Source organism: Phoenix dactylifera, chromosome 3 (assembly GCF_009389715.1).
Source record: "Phoenix dactylifera cultivar Barhee BC4 chromosome 3, palm_55x_up_171113_PBpolish2nd_filt_p, whole genome shotgun sequence".
Lineage (NCBI taxonomy): Eukaryota > Viridiplantae > Streptophyta > Magnoliopsida > Arecales > Arecaceae > Phoenix > Phoenix dactylifera.
Window position 1 is genome coordinate 5,475,508 of NC_052394.1, and position 21,004 is coordinate 5,496,511.

At 45.2% G+C, this 21,004-nt stretch overlaps 1 protein-coding gene and 1 long non-coding RNA gene across 2 annotated transcripts; one reads left to right on the forward strand and one right to left on the reverse strand.

Moving 5' to 3' along the window:
* Positions 1-1,089: 1,089 nt before the first annotated feature.
* LOC103702140 lies at positions 1,090-2,266 on the reverse strand. The gene is made up of 2 exons (XR_603262.4): positions 2,053-2,266; positions 1,090-1,707 (listed from the first exon to the last, which is right to left on the reverse strand). It is a non-coding gene; the product is annotated as an uncharacterized LOC103702140 (long non-coding RNA).
* Positions 2,267-9,167: 6,901 nt separating this feature from the next.
* Positions 9,168-13,218, forward strand: LOC103702137 (probable LRR receptor-like serine/threonine-protein kinase IRK). The gene is made up of 4 exons (XM_039124369.1): positions 9,168-9,530; positions 9,625-10,846; positions 10,919-11,108; positions 11,450-13,218. Exons 2-4 carry the CDS (start codon positions 9,661-9,663, stop codon positions 12,909-12,911), a joined length of 2,838 nt encoding a protein of 945 aa, XP_038980297.1. The 5' UTR covers positions 9,168-9,530; positions 9,625-9,660; the 3' UTR covers positions 12,912-13,218.
* The last annotated feature ends 7,786 nt before the right edge of the window (positions 13,219-21,004 follow it).

Genomic DNA, 21,004 nt, shown 5'->3' on the forward strand with positions numbered 1-21,004 from the left:
GAATTCTAGAGTAGATGTATTTTTTAAATGGTGGGATCAGTGAAGAATAGTTCGCGTCAATTTGAAATTCAAGAGGGGTCTGTTTAAATTTTTTTTAAATATTTTTTATAGATTTTTTTAAAAAAAAAAATTGAGGAGGGTAGAGTTTTGTCTCTCATTGTTCCATATACATAACATTAAAAAGCAGGTCTCTCTCACCAGTTTGAGAATTTTTTCAGGATGATTTGCCACAAACGAAGCTATCCAATCTGTAGCCTCATTAGCCTCTATCGCGTACTTATCACCTATGTATCTTTTATATATGCATGCTTTCTCTTGATCGCCCACCCAAACCTAACAGTTATAATGTTCAGATATGTGAGTTCAGTGATCAAGGTTTATTGGTCTGGAGTAGGATTACGTCCACCGTTGGGTCCCCGCATTTATCATGAGAAGAGCACACGAGGAAAGCAACTCAAGGATATACCAAGGTGTCTTAAGGTATCATAATTCATAAGCTAGGTCTCTTTCAAGCTTATGGCTCGGGGGCTCTCAACAGGCAGGCATATGGTTATCTTGGTTTCGGAGGGTTGAAGCTGATAAACCCGGTAAGCATGTCCGGCGAACAATCTAGTTGGGTAGGATTTTCAGCCAAGAGGACATCTACAAGTTGGTCAGACCAAACTAGGGCCTTGCACGAATATCTGCGTTGGGCTTAACGCTGAACAATGACTGCAAACTGTTGAACGATGTTGAACCATGCTTTTCTCCCATGCGAATCTTGAGCCACTTACATAACTTTCGCACTTATCCATACAGTAGGGGTGTGTTGATAACCTGGCGTCACTTGCCCCAACTAAGGTGTTACATCCAAATTGAGTTCAACGAATCTACAGCCTAAAATGCATGTCCAATCCTTAAAATTTTCACAAGACCCATGTCATCCTCCAATCCTGTTGGCATCAATGAGTTCGAATCCTCTCCAGCTCCAGATTGAACTAAAGAGACACTGTTCTGAGTCACCATTCATCTTGTAGTATGAAACATTTGATGATTGAGCAGACCATGCTCTCTCTCTCTCTCACACACACACACACACAAAAATTAATATTAAAAAACAACTTTATAAAGCTAGATAAGAAGAATGGAAAGCCAACTGAGTGGTGAATTTGTCTTTCACAGTCTGGTTGTAGATACACCACATGAGCTAACGAGATCACCAGTCATGTTCAAACCGAAGCAACTCAAATGTACACTGTTTTTTGTTTTTTCGGTACATGACTCAAAATGTACACTTCGAGAAGCAACACAAAGTTCTTGAAAGTTCATGGTTCCAACAAAAGCCTTCTGAGTGCAAATTTGGAGAACATTGTCGCACTAACCATCTCGCATTAGCCCACGAACTTGCACAAAATTCATCGGTAACGTTCCTATCCCAGAGGTATTGTAACTTTTAGAAAGCATCAAAACATTATAAACGTGTTCAAGGATGGCTTGCCAGAGGAATCATATCAAGGGAAATGGCTGTGATGGTGGTGATGCCTGTGCTCGTCCAATCCTAAGCATTGCAGTATGGGGTGGCAGGCATCAAAGACGAATCTCCCAAACCCTCCAATGATGGAAGAAACCAGAAAGCAAGGGCAGCAAAGGCAGGCCAAAAAGGGATCATCATATGGGCTGTGGCCTTCATGGTGGGGGTGGTGGTGGTGGTGGTGAGGTCCCATGATCCTGAAAAGGAACCAATAACGCATTAGAAGGCAAAGAGGATCAAAATTCCAAATCTTATGTATCAAACTTCGTTTCTGAATTGGGATGTAGGAGACAAGAAACTTGCTCTAAATCCCAATTCAAATATCCTCCAAGAACAGATATAAAGGTGCAAGGATTGGAGGAGTATCTGGAACAAAGGCATAATTGACATTATATATCAGGAACCCAAGTCATACCTCAAAACAAGCTTTTAATAGGAAGGAGGAGCGAAAAAAAAAAAAACAGAAAAGAAAGAAAACTTTTTCACCTACGGAACAACGAGAATGCCTATAAGATGAGCAAACAAATTAAAATCTAGCATACCTTGTACAAGAGGAACTCAGGGGTTTAGAGTAGGCAGTCACAAATCCAAAGTAACAAGGAGGCCCTGTGTAGTCTTCAACCTTCAGCCATCCTCTCTATCGAAGGGCTTACTCTGGGAGTACAGAAGGGAAAAAAAAAATGGGAAGGAAACCAATGAAGCCTAAGAAAGATGAGATGCCTTTTCTTCTTATTTTAAGCAGAGGGTGGGCTCTATTATTAAGGGAAAAACGTTGGATAGCTTAACCAAGCTGGTTCCGTGTAAATGAATCGTCTTTTGCGCGTTTTACTTTCTTGCTGGCTGCGTTACATAACGGTTACCTAAATATAGCAGCTACCGTTTGTCAGTTACATCCTACGACAGCGACCATTAGATAAGGCCACTGCTCACCTTCCCGTTGTTCATTTAAAACAACAGCAACAAAAAAAAAAAAAGAAGTTTAATGACATCGCCAATTCAGAGTGTGAAGTTTTGTTCCATAACAGAGCCATAATTGAATAAATGACGCTGCTATTACCTATTAATTTTCTGTCTAAATGGCCAATAATGATCACCAAATGGCTTTTATATTTTAGAAAATTCGATCAAAGACTGGACTGGGTGAATAATTATAGTTTTTAGTTCTTTTATGACAAATGTTTTATAGAAGACTTAATCAAGTTCTTGCACCATCCTTTTCTTCCCAACATTTAAAACAGAAAACAACTCCTATCGGAAAAAGAAAAAGGGTAACGAAAGGTTTTACAAATAAAGAAAGTTATGGAGAGCTACTCATTCAAACAGAAAGATTTTGGGAAATTTATGGAAACACCCTCTTCATTTTGGGCCAATCTCAAAAGCACTTCTCGTTCAAATAAGTCCCTCAAGTTTGCCATTTCAATTGACAAAAAATACCCTCTTCCTCTTTTAGTATATTCCAACTTTAAGATATATGCAAGTGGATGAATAATCCAGAACATCCACACGGTCACATTAAGGTTTGTGCAAGCGCGAATAAATATTTGAATCTTTCATACCGATGCTTTGAGACCTGTGCAAGCAGATGAATATTTGGATTGCTTTGAGATCTATACATGTGGATGGATAGTCCGATCATCCATTGATTGCTTTGGAATCCGTGCAGACGGATGAATATTTGAATCATCCTTCATATAGATCTCAAAGAGCTCCAAACTACTTTATTGATCCACCAGTTGCTTTGAAATCTATACATAAGGATGAATAATTTAGATCATCTATATAATCGTTTTAAGGCCTGTGCAAGTAAATGAACAAAAGAGTTGGGAGCGTATTGAGACCTGCATGATGGATGATCCAATGGTGGATTCTTTTATTATATGAACGGTAGTTTGGTCATAATACAATTTTATAAGCTCCATGATTCTATCTTCTCCGAGTTCATTTCAGCAAAGATGTAAACGGAACTACCACGTTAGTTAAAAGCTGAGGACCGGTGGACCGTTTAAAGAACTAAAAGAAAAACCTACAGCGTGGCTTCTCCATGCTGACCCCACACCAAGCGGGCGAGTCATTGCCCAGGCGTCGGTGTTTCACACGGTGAGGCTCATCAGATAAACGGTCAGCTAGATTTTTTAATTCATCTTGTGGAAGAAGGCGTCATTGCTTGGTAAACGCCATCAACGAACTGTACGTGGCTTGGATCATTTGGATGGACACGCCTGGATGGAGGAGATCGCCAACCTTGAAACCTTCAGATGCGTCCATTCAAGCAGTGCCATGGCGACCAAACAGTACTCACAAGACACCCATCAAACAGAAAAGAAACTATGGAAATTGTTCTTTGAAATTTGGAGAAGTGTGACATTTAATTTCTTCGTTTTCTAAAGTTTTAGTGTATTGCTGTAGGGCTCTCATATTGTGCATAAATTATGTGTACACAATAATTCTCTTGCTACGTGATAAAAGGGTCATCTGGAACTTGTAGGATTTATTATTAATCACAGATGGTTGGTGTGAGGATCCGTGCGGGCGTGTGTTTAGTCCCACATCGGTTATTCGCTGGGTAGATCTTGGGTACTTATACAGGATCAAGGAACCCAAATAATACCTTCCGGCTAGCCATTTTGGGTGAGATCCCGGGTTGTTACAAATGGTATCAGAGCGGATCCGGCCCATAACTTATGTGGACTAGGGGACACTGCAGCACAGATCTATTGGGGTTGACCACGGACCGATCGTGGTGCTTGTGATTAGATTTGAATGGATTTGAACCCTTAGCCTGACGAGGACGTCAGGGCTTGAACGGGGGGAGTATGTAAGGACCCGTACGGGTGTGTGTTTAGTCCCACATCGGTTATTCGCTGAGTAGATCTTGAGTACTTATACAGGATCAAGGAACCCAAATAATACCTTTCGGCTAGCCATTTTGGATGAGATTCCGGATTGTTACAGTTGGCTTACCATTGAATAGCCAACTTAACATTTGGGGGCCCGAGGTTTTAATAGGTGATGTGGAGATCACCTGTTTGTTTTCTGTTCCTTCTTTTGTTTTTTATGGAAAGGTAGGCAAGCGAAACAAGATTCTTGGGGTTTTGAATAACGAGCAAAATGATTTATTCCTGGATTACCCTAGAATGATCCAACCATTGACAATTGAACTTCATCTGATTAAATTGGTACTATTATTACAATTGATGATATGTTGTTAAACGTATAGCCCAATTTTTATAAAGATGAAGGTACCAGCTTACCAAGTTTGTAAAGATTTGATAGTTCTATTAAGTCATCTTGGATGAATGCAAACTTCACTAAAGATGGAACGGGTCAAGTGCGTTAAAAGAAGGCGATCTCCGTCACCTAGCTCATTGCCTAGAAATCTTCTTTTAAAACAAAAAAAGTGCCAAACAATCTGAACAACTCAAGATCATTTGGGGCTCGATTCAGAGAAAAAAACGAGCTTGATTTAGATCTGGTTTGAAGCTAAATGAATTAAGCTTACACCAGCAATCTAGACTCAAAATTAATTTCAAGCTAAGCTAAAAATAGAAGCAGTTTGTATAGTTTTTCCACCGAAAATAATCTATCGGATATGATGACTAAGGCCATTAAAAGGGAGAATCTTGAGCTTTGCAAGGAGCTTGCTGGTATTGTCTTCAAATGAGGAGCGTGGTGTACCATCCTTGCGGGTTCGACAGGGAGATCGTTAGGTTGCACGGTATGCACCATTGGGTCCCACCCATATGGGACCAATGTAGTCAAATAAAAAGAAAAAAAAGAAAGTCTTGTTTTTAGCCACAAATCCATTTGTATGAGTCCTGCTCTTTTGGAATTTCTTCTTCTTCTTTCTTTCATAATTTTAAGGTTTGGTTTACCCTCTCCTCCTAAGGGCAATGCGCTTTTGTCCAGATTTCTTCGAGGTTTGCCGTTGGCTACTATCCTTGAACACAGAAGGAACCTAGCTTTCATCCTTGCCTCATTTCGCTATTCTTCATTGTCTTTGGAAACTGCATTCCTGGACAGATAATTATGAGAACTATTTATTGAGACTCTCCCTGAAGTAACCTCTATATTTGTCTTATGCTTTAAATTTTTAGGCATTGTATTATAGTTTTTTCTTCGACCAGAGAAGATTTTTTACGTAAATTTTGATATTTATTTTTTTTAATTTTTATTTATTTATATTTACCAATTTAAGGCCTTGCCCGCAGAGTAACTCTATTTATGGTTTGCTCTTTGTGCAATTTGATTGACTGACATCTAACTCTATTTATGAATCAGGGATTCTTCGATATAGAGTTAACCTCGTTCCCAGGTTTTGTCCTCTTCGAAGGCCTCTCATCCGTGGGACGTTCGCCGTCCTTAATTTCCGAGGCAGGCCCTGGCCTTTGCCATCAACAAAAAGTCCATGCTCGTTTGCTCCGCTTCAACGGCAAAGGAGAAAGTTGGTGCATTTATTACACTAGTACGAATGGATTTGAAACGAGAACCAGACGCGATATATATATATATATATATATATATATATATATATATATATATATATATATATATATATATATATATATCGCATTCCACGCAGGATTGCTCCCATCTTGCCGTGCCTCTCGATAACTGTTCGCTCACCAAACACCACCAACCACAAGTAAAAGCAAGGTACTTCTACCCTATCATTGGTTCCAAAACAACTCGCATCGTGGGAGATATCCATACATAATATCTGCATACAAGGGGACTCGTTTGGTTACAAATAAAAAATAAAAAATTATTAAATTATTTTTTAAAAAATAAAACTAATATTTTTATAAAAATAATTTTTTATATTTTATAAAAAAATTGTGAAAATATTAAAAAAGCTATTTTTTAATGGATTGAAAATTAATTTTTTTAAAAAAATATTTTTAAGTCATCAAAATTTATAAAAAAAATTATCAAAAATATAATAGATATTTAATAATTTTTTTATGGTAATCAAATATAAATTATTTTAGAATATACTATCTTTTAACATGCTAATATTATTATATTTTTTTATTTTTTTATATTGACGGCTCACATATGATGGATGTAAATGCGGCCAATAAAATCAGAAAGCAAAATGCTACAAAAAGACTCTCACCAAATGAAGCTTTACGAATGGTGTGTCGCAAAAAAAATCACCTAGCCTACCGCACCATTCGTCTTTCGATAATTTGCAAGATCTGATTGGAGGCGTAATCTTCTAATAATCTATGAATGTCATGGAGCAGCAACCGTTTCGACTCCGAATCCATTCGATTATCATAGTTGGGTCTCCCTCCAGAGGGGGCACTAGCAAATAGGAGATTCGGTACCCGCATGTGAGGTTTATGCGGTTCTCCTTCTCTTCGTAGTTGTCCACTGTCCTCTGGTAGCTGAGGTGCAGTAATTGCGTTATTTAATAAAATTTATTGCAGCTACTTTACGTTTAAAAAGCAAAGATGATCAATTGTGGGTGGGGAAGTATTTATAAAATAATAAGCTGGCGATAGACAACCCCGCCGACCTTTAAATTTAGTCAGAAGGCAAGTTCCTCAGTAGCTCATGAAATACTAATCACGGGTCTTCATCACCGGTCGCCGCCCGCTTAACTCTTCCACCCTTACCTACTACGGAATAGATCGATTGTAATTCAATCGTGTCCGACCATATGAACAGTTTTAAAAATGTTTAAATATCAATAATTACAATCGATTTTATTCATATAACTAATATCTTCCAACTCATAATACTCGGAAGATGAGGTACCAACATGGGTATTACTAATTGTATTCAAATATATTCTAAATAGAATTAAATTTTTTTGCTGATGTGCTCTGTAAATATAGTTTATTGCATATTTATTCTTTGAAAATCTATCTATTTATCTATATATAGAGAGAGATTATTTTTGCTCCTCTTGGAATGAGAGGCTATCTACTTTTCTCAAATAAACAATAAATAATCAGGCATCCAAATCGAGGATCTACATAGTTAATTATAATTTATGCCGTTAAAAATATCTAAGATACAAAAAAATATTTATTTTTCTAATCTCTAACCTGTCATCAAATGGATACAGAAATAGATAATTATATATTTTGTTATGATCTATGTATTAGAATCTATTGATTTTAATTTATACATGTTTTAACGTTTATGGTTTATGGATCATGATCAATAAGATGAATTCTTAATTTAAATATTTTAATATGAGTCAAAAACTAATAATCAGATATCTAGATCAAGAATCTACATCATTGATCATGATCTATATTATTAAAAATATCTATAATAAAGAAATTATATTTTGCTAGTCTCTAAACTATACATCGAGTAGAAAAAAATGGATTGTTATATATTTTGTTATGATCTAGGTATTAAAATTTATTGATTTTCAATCCGTATATATTTCAACATATATAGATCATGATCAATAAGATGGAATCTTAATTTAAATATATTATGAATACTACCATAATGAAAATTATCATTTCTATCTACTTGATCCATAAGTTAGAGACTCAAAATATGTGATTCCAGATTTTTTAGGTATATTAAAAGAATAGATCATGATCAACGATAAATCTTCGATTTAAATATTTGATTATTGATTTTAGACTTGAGAGAAGTGGATATACTTTCCTCTCAAGAGAAGCATATTTATTTATATATATATGTATGTATATATGTATGTATGTATATGAAAGTGCGTGTATCTCTTAAATCATCTTGTTTATGTAATTATTATGCTCATCTTGTTAGATTGTCGACTGATGACGTTAATAAGTATACAATAAACCATAGTTTCACAAGCATATTTATATTTCCAAAAAAATGAATATAGATATAATCTAATATCTTCCAAATTATTCGTGTTAAAAGATAAAAAGTCCAACATAACAAAACTTGTGTTCATGTTGGAATATAATTTTAACTTTAAAATTCAAGTTTTTAGATTGGAGATTCAGTCATGTGTATCTGCTTCTCATTCTTATGAGACAAGTATGTATCTTGCGCACGAAAGAAGAATTCGCTCTTAAATCTTAATGGCGGCTTTGAGATCCATGCATATGGATAAAGAAAAAAATTCGGAGTGCTTTGAGATACGTGCAGAGTGTGATCTAGTAGGTGACACCGTGAAAGAAAGGTTGATCGTTCTTACTTGCCAAAGACGCAACCCGGACCCTTCTCATGTTAGTCATTTTCATATAAAGCTAAATCTAACGCATCATCCCGGTCTATGGAATAAAACTGAATTAATCAATATCCGTTACTATAATCATCAGATACTACAATTTAAATAAGTTGCGAATATAATAAAAAAAGAAAAGTGAATATATCCAGCTCATCTCTTATCAATTTCAGCTGTACGTCAGCCCCATCTGTTTTTAACCACTAGCTTATACGACAGGGGTTAGATTATTCTCGGGATTTAGTAAATGAAATTAATACTTAGATATACCTGGCTACAACATCACCCACGGTGCACCCTATCATAAAGACCCAGGAGGTCTAAGTTGCGGTCTGATTCTGGAGGGCTGAAGGTACTCCTGTCATCCACGTTGGATATCTTGATCAATTCCTGACCGCCACGTGTACGACCCCCCTGAAATAAAGAGGCCGGCCTCTCCCGGTTGGGAGTAATAAAGCAGCCGTTAGCTTTCAGACAAGAGCCCAGTTGCCAACCCCCCACCTCCGGCGCCCACTTCACTTCTTTCTCTCAGGTGGCCGAAGGATTCCTGTTTTCCGGTGATGCGACGTTTTTCAGGCGAGTTCTTTCCTCCTCTCCGGCGAACTCCGACCCCCCACCTACGCTTCCAGTGGTGGATCGGGGTGCCGTCCTCCGCTCCTCGCCGGATTCCGGCGACATAGATTCCCATATTTCGCCCTTTAAGTCGCCTTCCGAGCCCGCCGCATTTCTAGAATACTACGCTTACCTCTCTCCGGTCGCTTTAATTCTTAGTGTGACCTTACCCGGAAGCCGAATGCTAGCCGTTTCTTGGTTTTCTTCTCTATTCCTCTGGTAAAAATCTCTCCTTTCCCTCTAACTCTCATGGTTTTCTTCTCCTTCTAACACTTCATCTCATTTGTTTCTCTCTCTTTTTTGTGGGGTTTAGATGATCAAACTTTGAGAAGAACGGAGTCTATCAGAGATGATGGGTCTGCTGCTCCGAATCGTTGTTTTCGTCCTCTTCCTTCCTTTCTTAGCCGCGTCAAGAAATCCAGCGCTAAACGACGACGTCCTCGGCCTGATCGTCTTCAAGGCCGACCTCCGAGACCCCGGCTCCAAGCTCGTCTCTTGGAACGAGGACGACGACGACCCATGCCACTGGCTCGGCGTCAAGTGCGACCCCAAGACCAACCGCGTCACCGAGCTCTCTTTGGATGGCTTCTTTCTCTCCGGAAAGATCGGCCGTGGCCTCCTCCAGCTCCAATCCCTCCGGACACTCTCCCTCTCCAAGAATAACTTCTCTGGGACCCTTAGCTCTGATCTCCTCCGGCTCGAGAGCCTTCGTAACCTCGACCTTAGTGAGAACAAACTCTCCGGACCCATCCCGGATGACTTCTTTGGGCAATGCAGGTCCATTAGATCTATCTCCCTGGCGAAAAATGCCTTCTTTGGTGCGATCCCACCTAATGTCGGCTCTTGCTCGACGCTTGCAGCTCTGAACCTCTCCTCGAACCGGCTCTCTGGTTCTTTGCCGTGTGGACTCTGGTCTTTGAATGCTCTCAGATCGCTTGACCTCTCTGACAATAATCTTGTGGGCGAGATACCCGTGGGAATTAGTAAAATGTACAATCTGAGGTCCATCAGCTTGCACGGGAACCGGCTCTCCGGGCATTTGCCGGACGACATTGGAGACTGCTTGCTGTTGAAATCGCTAGATCTTGCTGGGAACTCGCTGTCTGGAAGCCTTCCGGAATCAATGCGGAACCTCTCGATATGCACTTATTTGAGCTTGAGCTCGAATTCTTTCTCCGGGGAGGTTCCCACATGGATTGGAGAAATGAAAAGCTTAGCGACTCTGGATTTGTCGCGCAACGGGTTCTCCGGTCAGCTTCCTGGTTCATTAGGTGATTTGCAGCTCCTGGAAGTGTTGAACCTTTCGAGAAATGGCTTCACGGGGAGCTTCCCGGAACCTCTACGTTCTTGCAAAAGCCTGGTGGATGTGGATTTGAGTCAGAACTCGCTCACGGGCAATCTTCCATTATGGGTGTTTGAATTGGGTCTGCAGCAGGTTCTAGTTTCCAAGAATAAACTGAGTGGATCAATAGAAATCCCTCCGACCTCTGCTTCAACCCTCCAAGTTTTAGATCTATCCAGCAATGCCTTCTCTGGTAAAATTCCGACACAAGTTTCAAATGTTCGAAGTTTCCAGTTCTTCAATCTCTCCTGAAATTCTTTTTCAGGCTCTATACCCGAAGGTGTCGGGAAGTTGAAGTCTTTGGAAGTCCTCGATCTAAGTGGGAACCGGCTGAATGGGAGCATCCCTTCACAGATTGGGGGTGCAGCGTCTCTGAAGGAGCTGAGGTTGGGAAAGAACTCCCTTAAAGGAGCAATCCCAACCCAGATTGGAAATTGCTCTTCCCTCACATCCTTGTAAGATTTTTCTCCTCTCTGATCTTTCTTTTCCCCTCAGTTAATTTAATTCCATTTGTTTGGAGATATAGTTATTTAGATTATTTTCTTCTTCTTCTTTAATGAAACAAATATTCTTTCATGGAGAGTCTTGAAACCTGCCATCAACTATTAACATGGCCACGGTCCCCCTGTTTGAAATCTCCCACGCACAACCTTTTTTTGTTGTTGTTTTTACTGGTCATAATAATGAGTGCTATGTTTCAGATGTCTTTAGTCTTTTCTGGAATTATATTTGTGTTGTTAGCTAATCATTGTCTTAGAGGTTTCATGGTTTCTTTTGTTTGGATTTTGACATGCAGGGATCTATCACAGAACAACCTCACAGGCCCAATTCCTCCAACCTTAGCCAACCTCACCAATCTCCAAATCATCAACTTCTCTCGCAACAGACTCACAGGAACCATTCCAAAGCAGCTGTCTGATATCTCCCACCTCCTCTCCTTCAACATCTCTCACAACCTCCTCTCTGGAGACATCCCCTCGGGAAGCTTCTTTAACACCATTCCTCCTTCCTCCCTTTCCGACAACCCCGGCCTCTGTGGCTCCATTGTCAACCGGTCTTGCCCCGCCGTCCTCCCCAAGCCCATCGTCCTTAACCCCGAGAACTCTTCACCCAACCCCTCGTCAGGCTCCACATTGTCCCCTACCGGCCTTCACCACAAGAAGATACTCCTCAGCGTCTCCGCTCTCGTTGCCATTGGAGCTGCTGCCATAATTGCCCTTGGCGTCATCACCATTACCATCCTGAACGTCCGAGCTCGTGCGGCTGCCTCCCAGTCTGCCGCTGCTTTGGCCCTCTCAGATGACTACCTCAGCCAGTCTCCTACCACTGATGCAAACTCCGGCAGGCTCGTCATGTTTGCTGGAGGCGACCCGGAATTCAGTGCCGGTGCCCATGCGCTCCTCAACAAGGACTGCGAGCTGGGTCGTGGGGGCTTCGGCGCAGTCTACAAGACCATGCTCCGAGATGGCCGGCCTGTGGCCATCAAGAAGCTCACCGTTTCCAGCTTGGTGAAATCCCAGGAGGATTTCGAGAGGGAGGTCAAGAAGCTAGGAAAGGTGCAGCACCCCAATCTGGTGGCACTTGAAGGCTATTACTGGACTCCATCCCTCCAACTTCTCGTATACGAGTTTGTTTCTGGCGGGAGCTTATACAAACACCTCCACGAAAGCTCTGCCTCAAATGCGCTCTCATGGCAAGAAAGGTTTGATATAATTCTCGGCACTGCAAAGAGTTTGGCGCACCTGCATCGGCTCGACATAATTCACTACAATCTGAAATCTGCCAACATTCTGCTTGATGGCTCCGGCGAGCCCAAGATTGGAGACTATGGGTTGGCGAAGCTGCTACCAATGTTGGATCATTACGTTTTAAGCAGCAAAATACAGAGTGCTCTTGGGTACATGGCACCAGAATTTGCATGCAGGACGGTGAAAATAACTGAGAAGTGTGATGTGTATGCATTCGGGGTGCTGACGCTGGAGATCATGGCAGGAAAGAGACCCGTTGAGTACATGGAGGATGATGTGGCCGTGCTGTGTGACATGGTGAGGGCAGCACTGGAGGAGGGGAGGGTGGTGGGGTGTGTGGATGGGAGGCTCTGCGGGAAGTTCCCAGTAGAGGAGGCCATTGCAGTGATGAAGTTGGGTTTGATTTGCACATCTCAGGTTCCATCGAATCGGCCAGACATGGGGGAGGTCGTGAACATCCTGGAGCTTATCAGATGCCCTCAGGATAGCCAAGAAGAGGAGTTGGGTTGACTCCTCGACTTGGTGGTGTGCTCCTTGTGCATTTGTAAGGTCCACGACATGATTACTGAGAGAAGGACATGGGGTTTCTGGTGAAGTGGAATCGGGTGTTCTCTTCAACAACAAGAACGGGGGAGAGAAGATATCAGGTCATGGTATTATAGTTGTATGCAAGGAACTATGATCTTGTTTTCGGTTGTTTTGTTAGGATGTTCTCCTTTTCTTCTCGCTAATAGACCTGTTCTGCTTGTAGCCGGATTCCCTTTCACCGGGTTCTACATTTCTAAGACCTTTCTGAAGAAAAAAAAATGTTACTCAACATCCCATATTGTTTGATGTGGTTTCCTTTGCTTTTTAGCACGGATTCGCCTCCAAATGGCTGAATGGCTCTATCATGAGATTTTTCTCTCGCTTGCTTCTGCTTCGGGCCATCTCTGGTCTTGCAATTACTCCTACACTAGCTATTGGTTTCGTGTCTAGATCTAATGAATCATATTTCATATAGTTTATGAAGTAAATTTCCCTATTCAGGTGCTTTGTTGCAATCGTACTGAGAGTCGTCATATTTGGAACAGCAAGTTGGATGCATGACACATTCCTCCGTGAATATGGAAACGTTCTGTAGGCTGGTGTTGCAGATCCAGCTTTGGCTACATCACTTTCAAACCTCAAACAAAATAGAAGCCAATTAAATTTAACCCCACCAACTTTCCAAAACCATCTCGATGACTTATTTGAACTTCTCTTTGACAATACCTATCCAGATAGGGAAGGATTGCTCACTAAAGTCTTCCAATAGATTGAAACGAGTTGCTAACCAACCCTGGATAACTGAACTTGTCCTTTTATGACTTGTTATCAGAAAAACAAAAAAATATAAGTGCAGCTGTCAGCTTGTCCTTCTTTACATTTCATCCTTCGTGCCTTCATGTGCTTAGAGTATCATGGTCTTATTAAAATATTTCCTGTCTGTCCTTTGAACCGAGAAAGCTTGTATTGTATAATTTGGAACAGCACTACTTATTGAACCAACAACCAACATTTTTAAAAAATAAAGTCAAATGTGAATGACTTTAGCTAAGATTCTATTCCCTCATGTAGCGGCAGAAGAAGGGTAGGATATCGATAGAGAATCATTCAGGATCATGATGTCGGAATAGCCTCATTGTTTTCCATTATAACCCATCCGACCCACCCATCGAAGTGAGATACAGCACATGGAATACTTGTCTCTTATGTGGCGGAGCATAAGAGCGGTGATTTACTCACCCTCTCCTCTACGATACGTAGAGGAGTCGACTAAGTTTGTATTTCTGAGGATAGATATATCTATCGAGAGACGAACAGAGCTGCAAACTAGACTGCCTATCTATGTCGTGGACAGCTTTGGAGTTGTGTTGATCAAATATTAGTTATCTTCGATCATGCATTCACAATATTTTATTTTCTGACTTTGTTAAATGTATTAATAACAAGATATGTACAAACTATCTGTTTATTAAATAAAAACAATGCATATGAGTCCAAACGCTTATGCTCAATTTTAGATATTTGGAAGGGGCCCTAACTTCTCTTTCTTATACTAAACAAATGCAGCGCATTCGTACTTCAAGACATGTGTCTGATCTTCTTTTTAGACATAATTTCAGAGTCCCTTTTTTTGTGTGCATATTAACAAACCTGGTAATAAATACAACCACACATAAAATAAAAAAAAATATCCCAAATGCTATGGGTACATGAAGCCTCAGAAGACCCAAAAAAGCCTTCCGAATGATCCGCCACATACAAGATCAATCCAATCCGCCACGCCATTTGCCTCTCGTTAAATATGCCTCCCTGCAAAAGCTAAACAACCACCAACAAGGCGCCAGATGTCTTGAATCAGGGGGTTTGGCATTTTGGACCACTAAAATCTTAGAAGATTGCATTCAGCTCTTTATCTTTGGTCAGTCCAGCTTTTTTCTTTACCTGTGATCTCTGATGTGATTTTGGAGTGCAGCAGGTATTTCAACACTTGGCGCAGGGGGTTGTCGCAGTGGTCCCTTCTATTCTCTCAAGCCAGCTTAGGGTTAATCCACCTTCATGAGACACATATTTCCCTAAGCGTGGAGTCAGCTCAAAAGTGCTCAACTGCATGCAGGCCTTGAGAAGTAGCAGATGAGTTGTGGCGTTTTGTTGTATCCGTATATGTTATTGTTGCTGCCTTCAAGAGGCGCTTAAACTAATGATCCTGGCATCAAAACAAGTCATATGGGGTCCAAATAAGCTTTTGTTAGGGATGCCGTAGAAGTTCTCTTTTTTACCATGAGAAATGAGAAATGGCAGCTTAACTTCTGTTTATTTTAACAATGTAGAGAGGCTATCCATGGACCTACGCTTGTGAATTCATGGCTTCATGCATGGCGGGACGCATAACTGAAGTTAGAGATGAAGGCCTGAAGTTTTCCTAGCATAAATGTCATTATAGAATATGTTGCTGGAAATTGGACCCGGGGGCCGCCGTGAAGCGGGGAAGGAGGAGCTCGCTGCTACAGGAGGCGGACGGCGGTGCGCGGCTGGCTGCGTCCTCCGCCGGGGGGGTGTGCGAGTCCTGCAAGGAAAATCGGTGGCCGGGCTCCCCGGCACCGCGGCCTCCGATGCCTAAGTCAGAGGGGGCAGGTATGTGGAGAGAGCGGGGAGAGGAAGTGTATGGAGAAGACAGTATTTTATCAGATCAAGAAGACGAAGGGAATGATGTCATCAATTGTGTCTGTGCTTCCCCAGGGTTCAGTCCCGGGGGTCTGTTTTCGTTTTTGTTGTTCTCCCCCCTTGGTTCTCCCAGGTTCCCTTTTATAGGAGGGGATTACGTTACCTGGGAGGTGACCGGGGGGTTTGTCCTGTCCGTAATAATTGGGCACGATTTGGCCCATTTATGGCGTAGTGGAGAACGGGGCCGAATCAGACCGGAACCAGGGAGTTGTCACGGTCGATCGGACCTGTTGGAGTGGTTGAACCACCGGCCGTGGCGGGCTGGGGTCTGTGGATGGTAAAGTGCATTTATTACCCGAATGAACCGGCGGTCAGGTAGAGCCATGCGCTCTGATGGTCCAGTGATCCGGAGATTCGTCTTGGGCCGTGTTCATTAAATGCCTGAGTGCATCGGAGACTTGAGGGAGTCTCATGCATTAATGGCAGGTCGTGCCGAATGCATGCGGAGATCTTATGCCTTGATGGCTTGGAGATAGTGGCAGGTCGCAAGCCGTAGGAGTTGTCAAGTCCCTTGGACTTTAGGCGGAGGTTGAACATTTGGTTAAGGCATCGGCTCGGCAAGGGTGCCGAGCCGAGCTGGTCGCCCAATGGGGCGCCCCTGTGGCGGGGCTTGCTTTGAGTACTCCTGGTCGGGCGCCCTTTAGGCGAGCACCTTCTAGCAGAGCGCCTCAGCGCTGTCTTTGGTCGGCACTTTCTAACCGAGCAGCTTATTTTGGTTGGGCACCTCTTGGCGCGCACTCTGGTCGGCGCCCTCTAGTCGAGCGCCTTCCTGGTCGGCATCCTTTGGCCGAGCAGCTCTCTGGTCGGCGCTCTTTGGCCAGGCGCCTTTCCGGTCGGCACTCTTTGGGCCGAGCGCCTCCGTTATGGCATGACTTGGGGTTTTCCCCCAACACTACCCCCCGACTTTCGAGTTCCAGTTGGCTTCCAGCTGGAGCGCGGGAAGTAGTTTTAGTTGGGGTATTACGGGTTCCGAAAATTTTAATTCGTTGCCGCGTTTTGAGTTATCGAACGCTTCGAGGTGCCTTTAATAGGCGGCGTCTCTTCTTTCCCGAAAAGCCTCATTATTGGGACACCTTTTGCGAAGTGTCCTCGCGTCGTGGGCTCATGATGGGGCCGCACGATCTTCGATTGCGGACGCCTTTCCGCCGATCCGATGGGGCGCTTCGACGTTCGAAGTGCTAGCCCTAATTAAATGCGTCGTTCTGTCTTTTAGACCGACACGTGTTATCATCTAACCAGGACGCAGCGCTTTCGTCGCTGATCCGGGCCGTTGGGGAGGTCTATATAAACTCTCCCCCGGCCCCCCTGTTCTCTCCTCTATTGCTTTCTGCTTCCAGCTTCCTATTCTCCCAGTCTTCCTCAGACCGAAGTCCCTTCTCTCCGGCATCTTTCCCAGGTCCCCCCTTCTTTTGATTTCCCTCTCTTGCAATGGGCTCTTTGCCTAGTGAAGTAGTGTCCACCATGAGTGTCCTGGAGGTCGAGATGGCCGAAGAGTGGTTTTTCCCTCTTCACGGGTTCCGTTTGGAACCTGCCAGGCGAAGGGATCGGGTAACCGATCCTCCGGTAGGCCGGATCGGAGTGCACTCGGAGTCACTCTGGGCCGGCCTCCGATTTCCTCTCCACAGCTTTGTGAATGAGTTGCTGGCGGTATGCCAGTTGGTTCCGGCGCAACTCACTCCAAACGCTTGGAGGACAGTGATGGGTTTTCTTGTCACTGTGTTTACTGCAGGGGATTCCTACCTCTGTCAACGTCTTCCGGCGACTTTTTATTTTTAAGTCGAACCCGGGAGACGGGGAGTGGCTCTACATCGCCCTCCCGGGCGGGTCGGCCACTTTTTCATGGTGCCCCCTCATCCATTCATGGTTGGAAGGAGAATTCTTCTTCCTGGGCTCTGAACGGTCCTGGGGGTTTGACCCCAGGTGGAGGCCGGCCCAGCTTAAATCCATCAACAGGCTCCCCCAGCTTTCTCCGCGCGAGCAGGAGATCTTCGACACCATCCGCAGCCTTGGGGACGGGATTTTGCTGAACGGCCTCATTAGCGAGGACGCCCTGGTGAACGTGGGCCTGAGCTCGGCACGTCCTCAGGGTAAGGATAGTTGCAGCAACTTTTTATTTCCTTATTGTTCTAATGTTCTAATTTTGTTTATCTTTACAGACATCGCAAAAATGGTGACCAAGAGCGAAGTCCTTTACGCCCGCTTCCAGAAGAGGGCAGCCGAGCTCTCGGGGGAGCCTGCGGAGCCGAGAAAGAAGCAGAAGGTCTCGGCAACCTCGACTCCCTCGGCGGCAGTGGTGGCCGAGGCGGGTCCTTCCCGCCCCGCGCATCCCGAGGCGGGGCCTTCTCGTCCTGCGCATCCCGAGGCGGGGCCTTCTCGCCCTGCTGACTCCGAGGCAGGTCCTTCTCAGCCCGCGCGCCCTGAGGCTGATCGGAGAGAGGGCGCGGGCTCCGGGGGCTCGAGCTCCAGAGCCCCGATGGCGCCCCTTATGCCCGGCGCCCTTGGCGCAGGTCCCTGGTCGGCAGGACGCTCCAGTTGCCGACCAGGGGAGGAGTTTAGCGGGTCCCGTGCTTGCACGCCCCGCTATAGTCGTGCGGCGGTCAGATCGGCCGCTCATCCGACCCCAGCCCCCTAGCTCCGCGACGGGGAGCAGTCAGGGAGCCCCGGGGTCGGCTCTGCCTAGGCCAGCCGATGCTGGCCTTCCGGGCCTATCAGGCTCGGAGGAACGGGTGCCCTATGCACCCACCTGGTCAGTGTTCGAGGGTGACTCAGCCCTCGAAAACCCACAAGTGGCGCGCGAGGTATTTCGGCTCGCGCTGCTCCCGGCCGACCGGGCCATGATGCAGTCCATGAGCTACAACGCTTTCATGGACGTTACCCGCTGCAATAACCGTCCGGGTGAGTAAAATTTTCCTCTTACGTGATTTGTAGAGATTTTTTACTCGTGGCGCCTTACGTCTCTCTTTTACAGCATTTGCACGAGACGGAGATGCTGATGCACCTGGTTCAAGAGTACCGGGAGAAAGCCCGGAGGTGCCAGCGCAGCTACGAGGAGGCCCAGAAGAGGTACATGGCCGCGAGGCGAAGTACCTGGCCTCCGAGGAGAAATACCAGGCCTTTGAGGCCGAACAGCAGGTGCTCCAAGGGAAAATCGGAGCATCTGATGAAAAGATTCGAGCTCTGACCGCTGAGCTCGATGAAGAGAAGGGCGCGCACGCATTGGCGAGGTCCGAGCTGCGCGCCGCAGAGGCTCGATTGGCTAAAGCCGAGCAGGCGTTGGCCTCCCGCGAGCAGGAGGTAGGGGATGCCCGCCTCCGACATTCAGAGCTCGAGCAGGAGCTGAGGGGCCTCGAGCGGAGAGCCGCGTACCACGAGGCCCGGGAGAACGCCCAAAATGCAGTGAAGCTCTTCCGCGAGTCGGAGGAGTTTTGCGAACTCATGGCAGAGGAGGGCGTGAACGGGCTGATCCAAGGCTTCCGGGATTTCCGCAATCAGTTGCGGCGGCTTCTTCCGGATTTTGATGTTAACCTGCTCCAGCCGGGAGCAGGGAGGGCGGAGGCAGAGGCAGAAACTCCGGAGGCGGAGGCGGCCGTAGCTATCCCCGAAGTGACCGAGGTCGCTCCCGAGGCTACTCCTATTGCTGCCGAGGCCATCGAAGAGGTCCCGGCAGCCGAGCCAACCACTCCTGGTACTGCCGAGGCCGAGGTGGTCGAGCTCGAGCCTTCAATGTAATTTTTGTTATTTCTTGTAAAGTCGGGATGGCCTCCCATACTTGTAAGGGCCAAACCCGGATTTTGTACTTAGCCTACGGGCCTTTTTGAAATGAATATACATTTCTTTTTTGGAAACTCGTCTGTCGTAGCCTAAGTTTTTCTGCTCGGATCCGTTTTAGGTTCCGAGGATATGGGCTCTAGGGCCTCAGCTTTTCCCGCCACAGGGTTTGAGTTTAAAGTTTGGCTTGCCGAGCTCCATTGCTCGGTTCTTCGACTAGTGGTATAGCAACGCTTGTACTTAAACCAAGGATTTGGGCTCAGAGAGTTTTTCCGAGCCTAGTCCAGAATTCGACCAAGCCCTAGGGCGGTCGTTAGGACTTGGACTTCTTAATGCGGCGAACTTCGAATCCGAGCCTCGGGTTGCCGGGGCGAACCGGATTCTTCCCTTACAAATGGATTGAATACTCGTCAGCTCGTGACGGGGATTCACCGGACTTAGTACAATAATGTGTCGGTGTCATGAGCACTCCTTCGCCGAGGCGATCGAGGACGCTCCTCTGCTCGGTGTCCGTTCTTTGAGGACATCGGCAGAGAAATAGATAAAATGTTGTAGAAACATTAAATACATGGGTACCTTGTACCGTGTGCGTCCTGGCGCCGAGGCGATTGAAGACGCTTCTCTGCTCGGACTCCGTTCTTGGAGGGCGTCGACAGAGAAATCCAAGAATAGGTAATGTAAAGATATTAAATAAATAGGTACCTTGTACCGTGTGCGTCCTGGCGCCGAGGCGACTGAAGACGCTTCTCTGCTCGGACTCCGTTCTTGGAGGGCGTCGACAGAGAAATCCAAGAATAGGTAATGTAATGTAAAGACATTAAATAAATAGGTACCTTGTACCATGTGCGTCCTGGCGCCGAGGCGACTGAAGACGCTTCTCTGCTCGGACTCCGTTCTTGGAGGGCGTCGACAGAGAAATCCAAGAATAGGTAATGTAATGTAAAGACATTAAATAAATAGGTACCTTGTACCGTGTGCGTCCTGGCGCCGAGGCGACTGAAGACACTTCTCTGCTCGGACTCCGTTCTTGGAGGGCGTCGACAGAGAAATCCAATGACGAAGAGCGGGCCGAACTTGTTGGCTAAAGCCGATGGAGCACGAGCCGAGCTCGTCCGGTCAGAGAGGACCGCTAACTCATCTCGATGTCTCGAGCATCCCTATAGTTGGGGCATCCCGACGTCTCGGGGCATCCTGACCGTGGCCAGGGTAGGAGCACGAGCCGAGCTCGTCCGGTCAGAGAGGACCGCTAACTCATAGCCGATGGAGCACGAGCCGAGCTCGTCCGGTCAGAGAGGACCGCTAACTCATCCCGACGTCTCGGGCATCCCTATAGCCGGGGCATCCCGACGTCTCGGGGCATCCTGACCGTGGCCAGGGTAGGAGCACGAGCCGAGCTCGTCCGGTCAGAGAGGACCGCTAACTCATAGCCGATGGAGCACGAGCCGAGCTCGTCCGGTCAGAGAGGACCGCTAACTCATCCCGACGTCTCGGGGCATCCCGACGAATCGAGGCATCCCGACGTCTCGGGGCATCCTGACCGTGGTCAGGGTAGGAGCACGAGCCGAGCTCGTCCGGTCAGAGAGGAC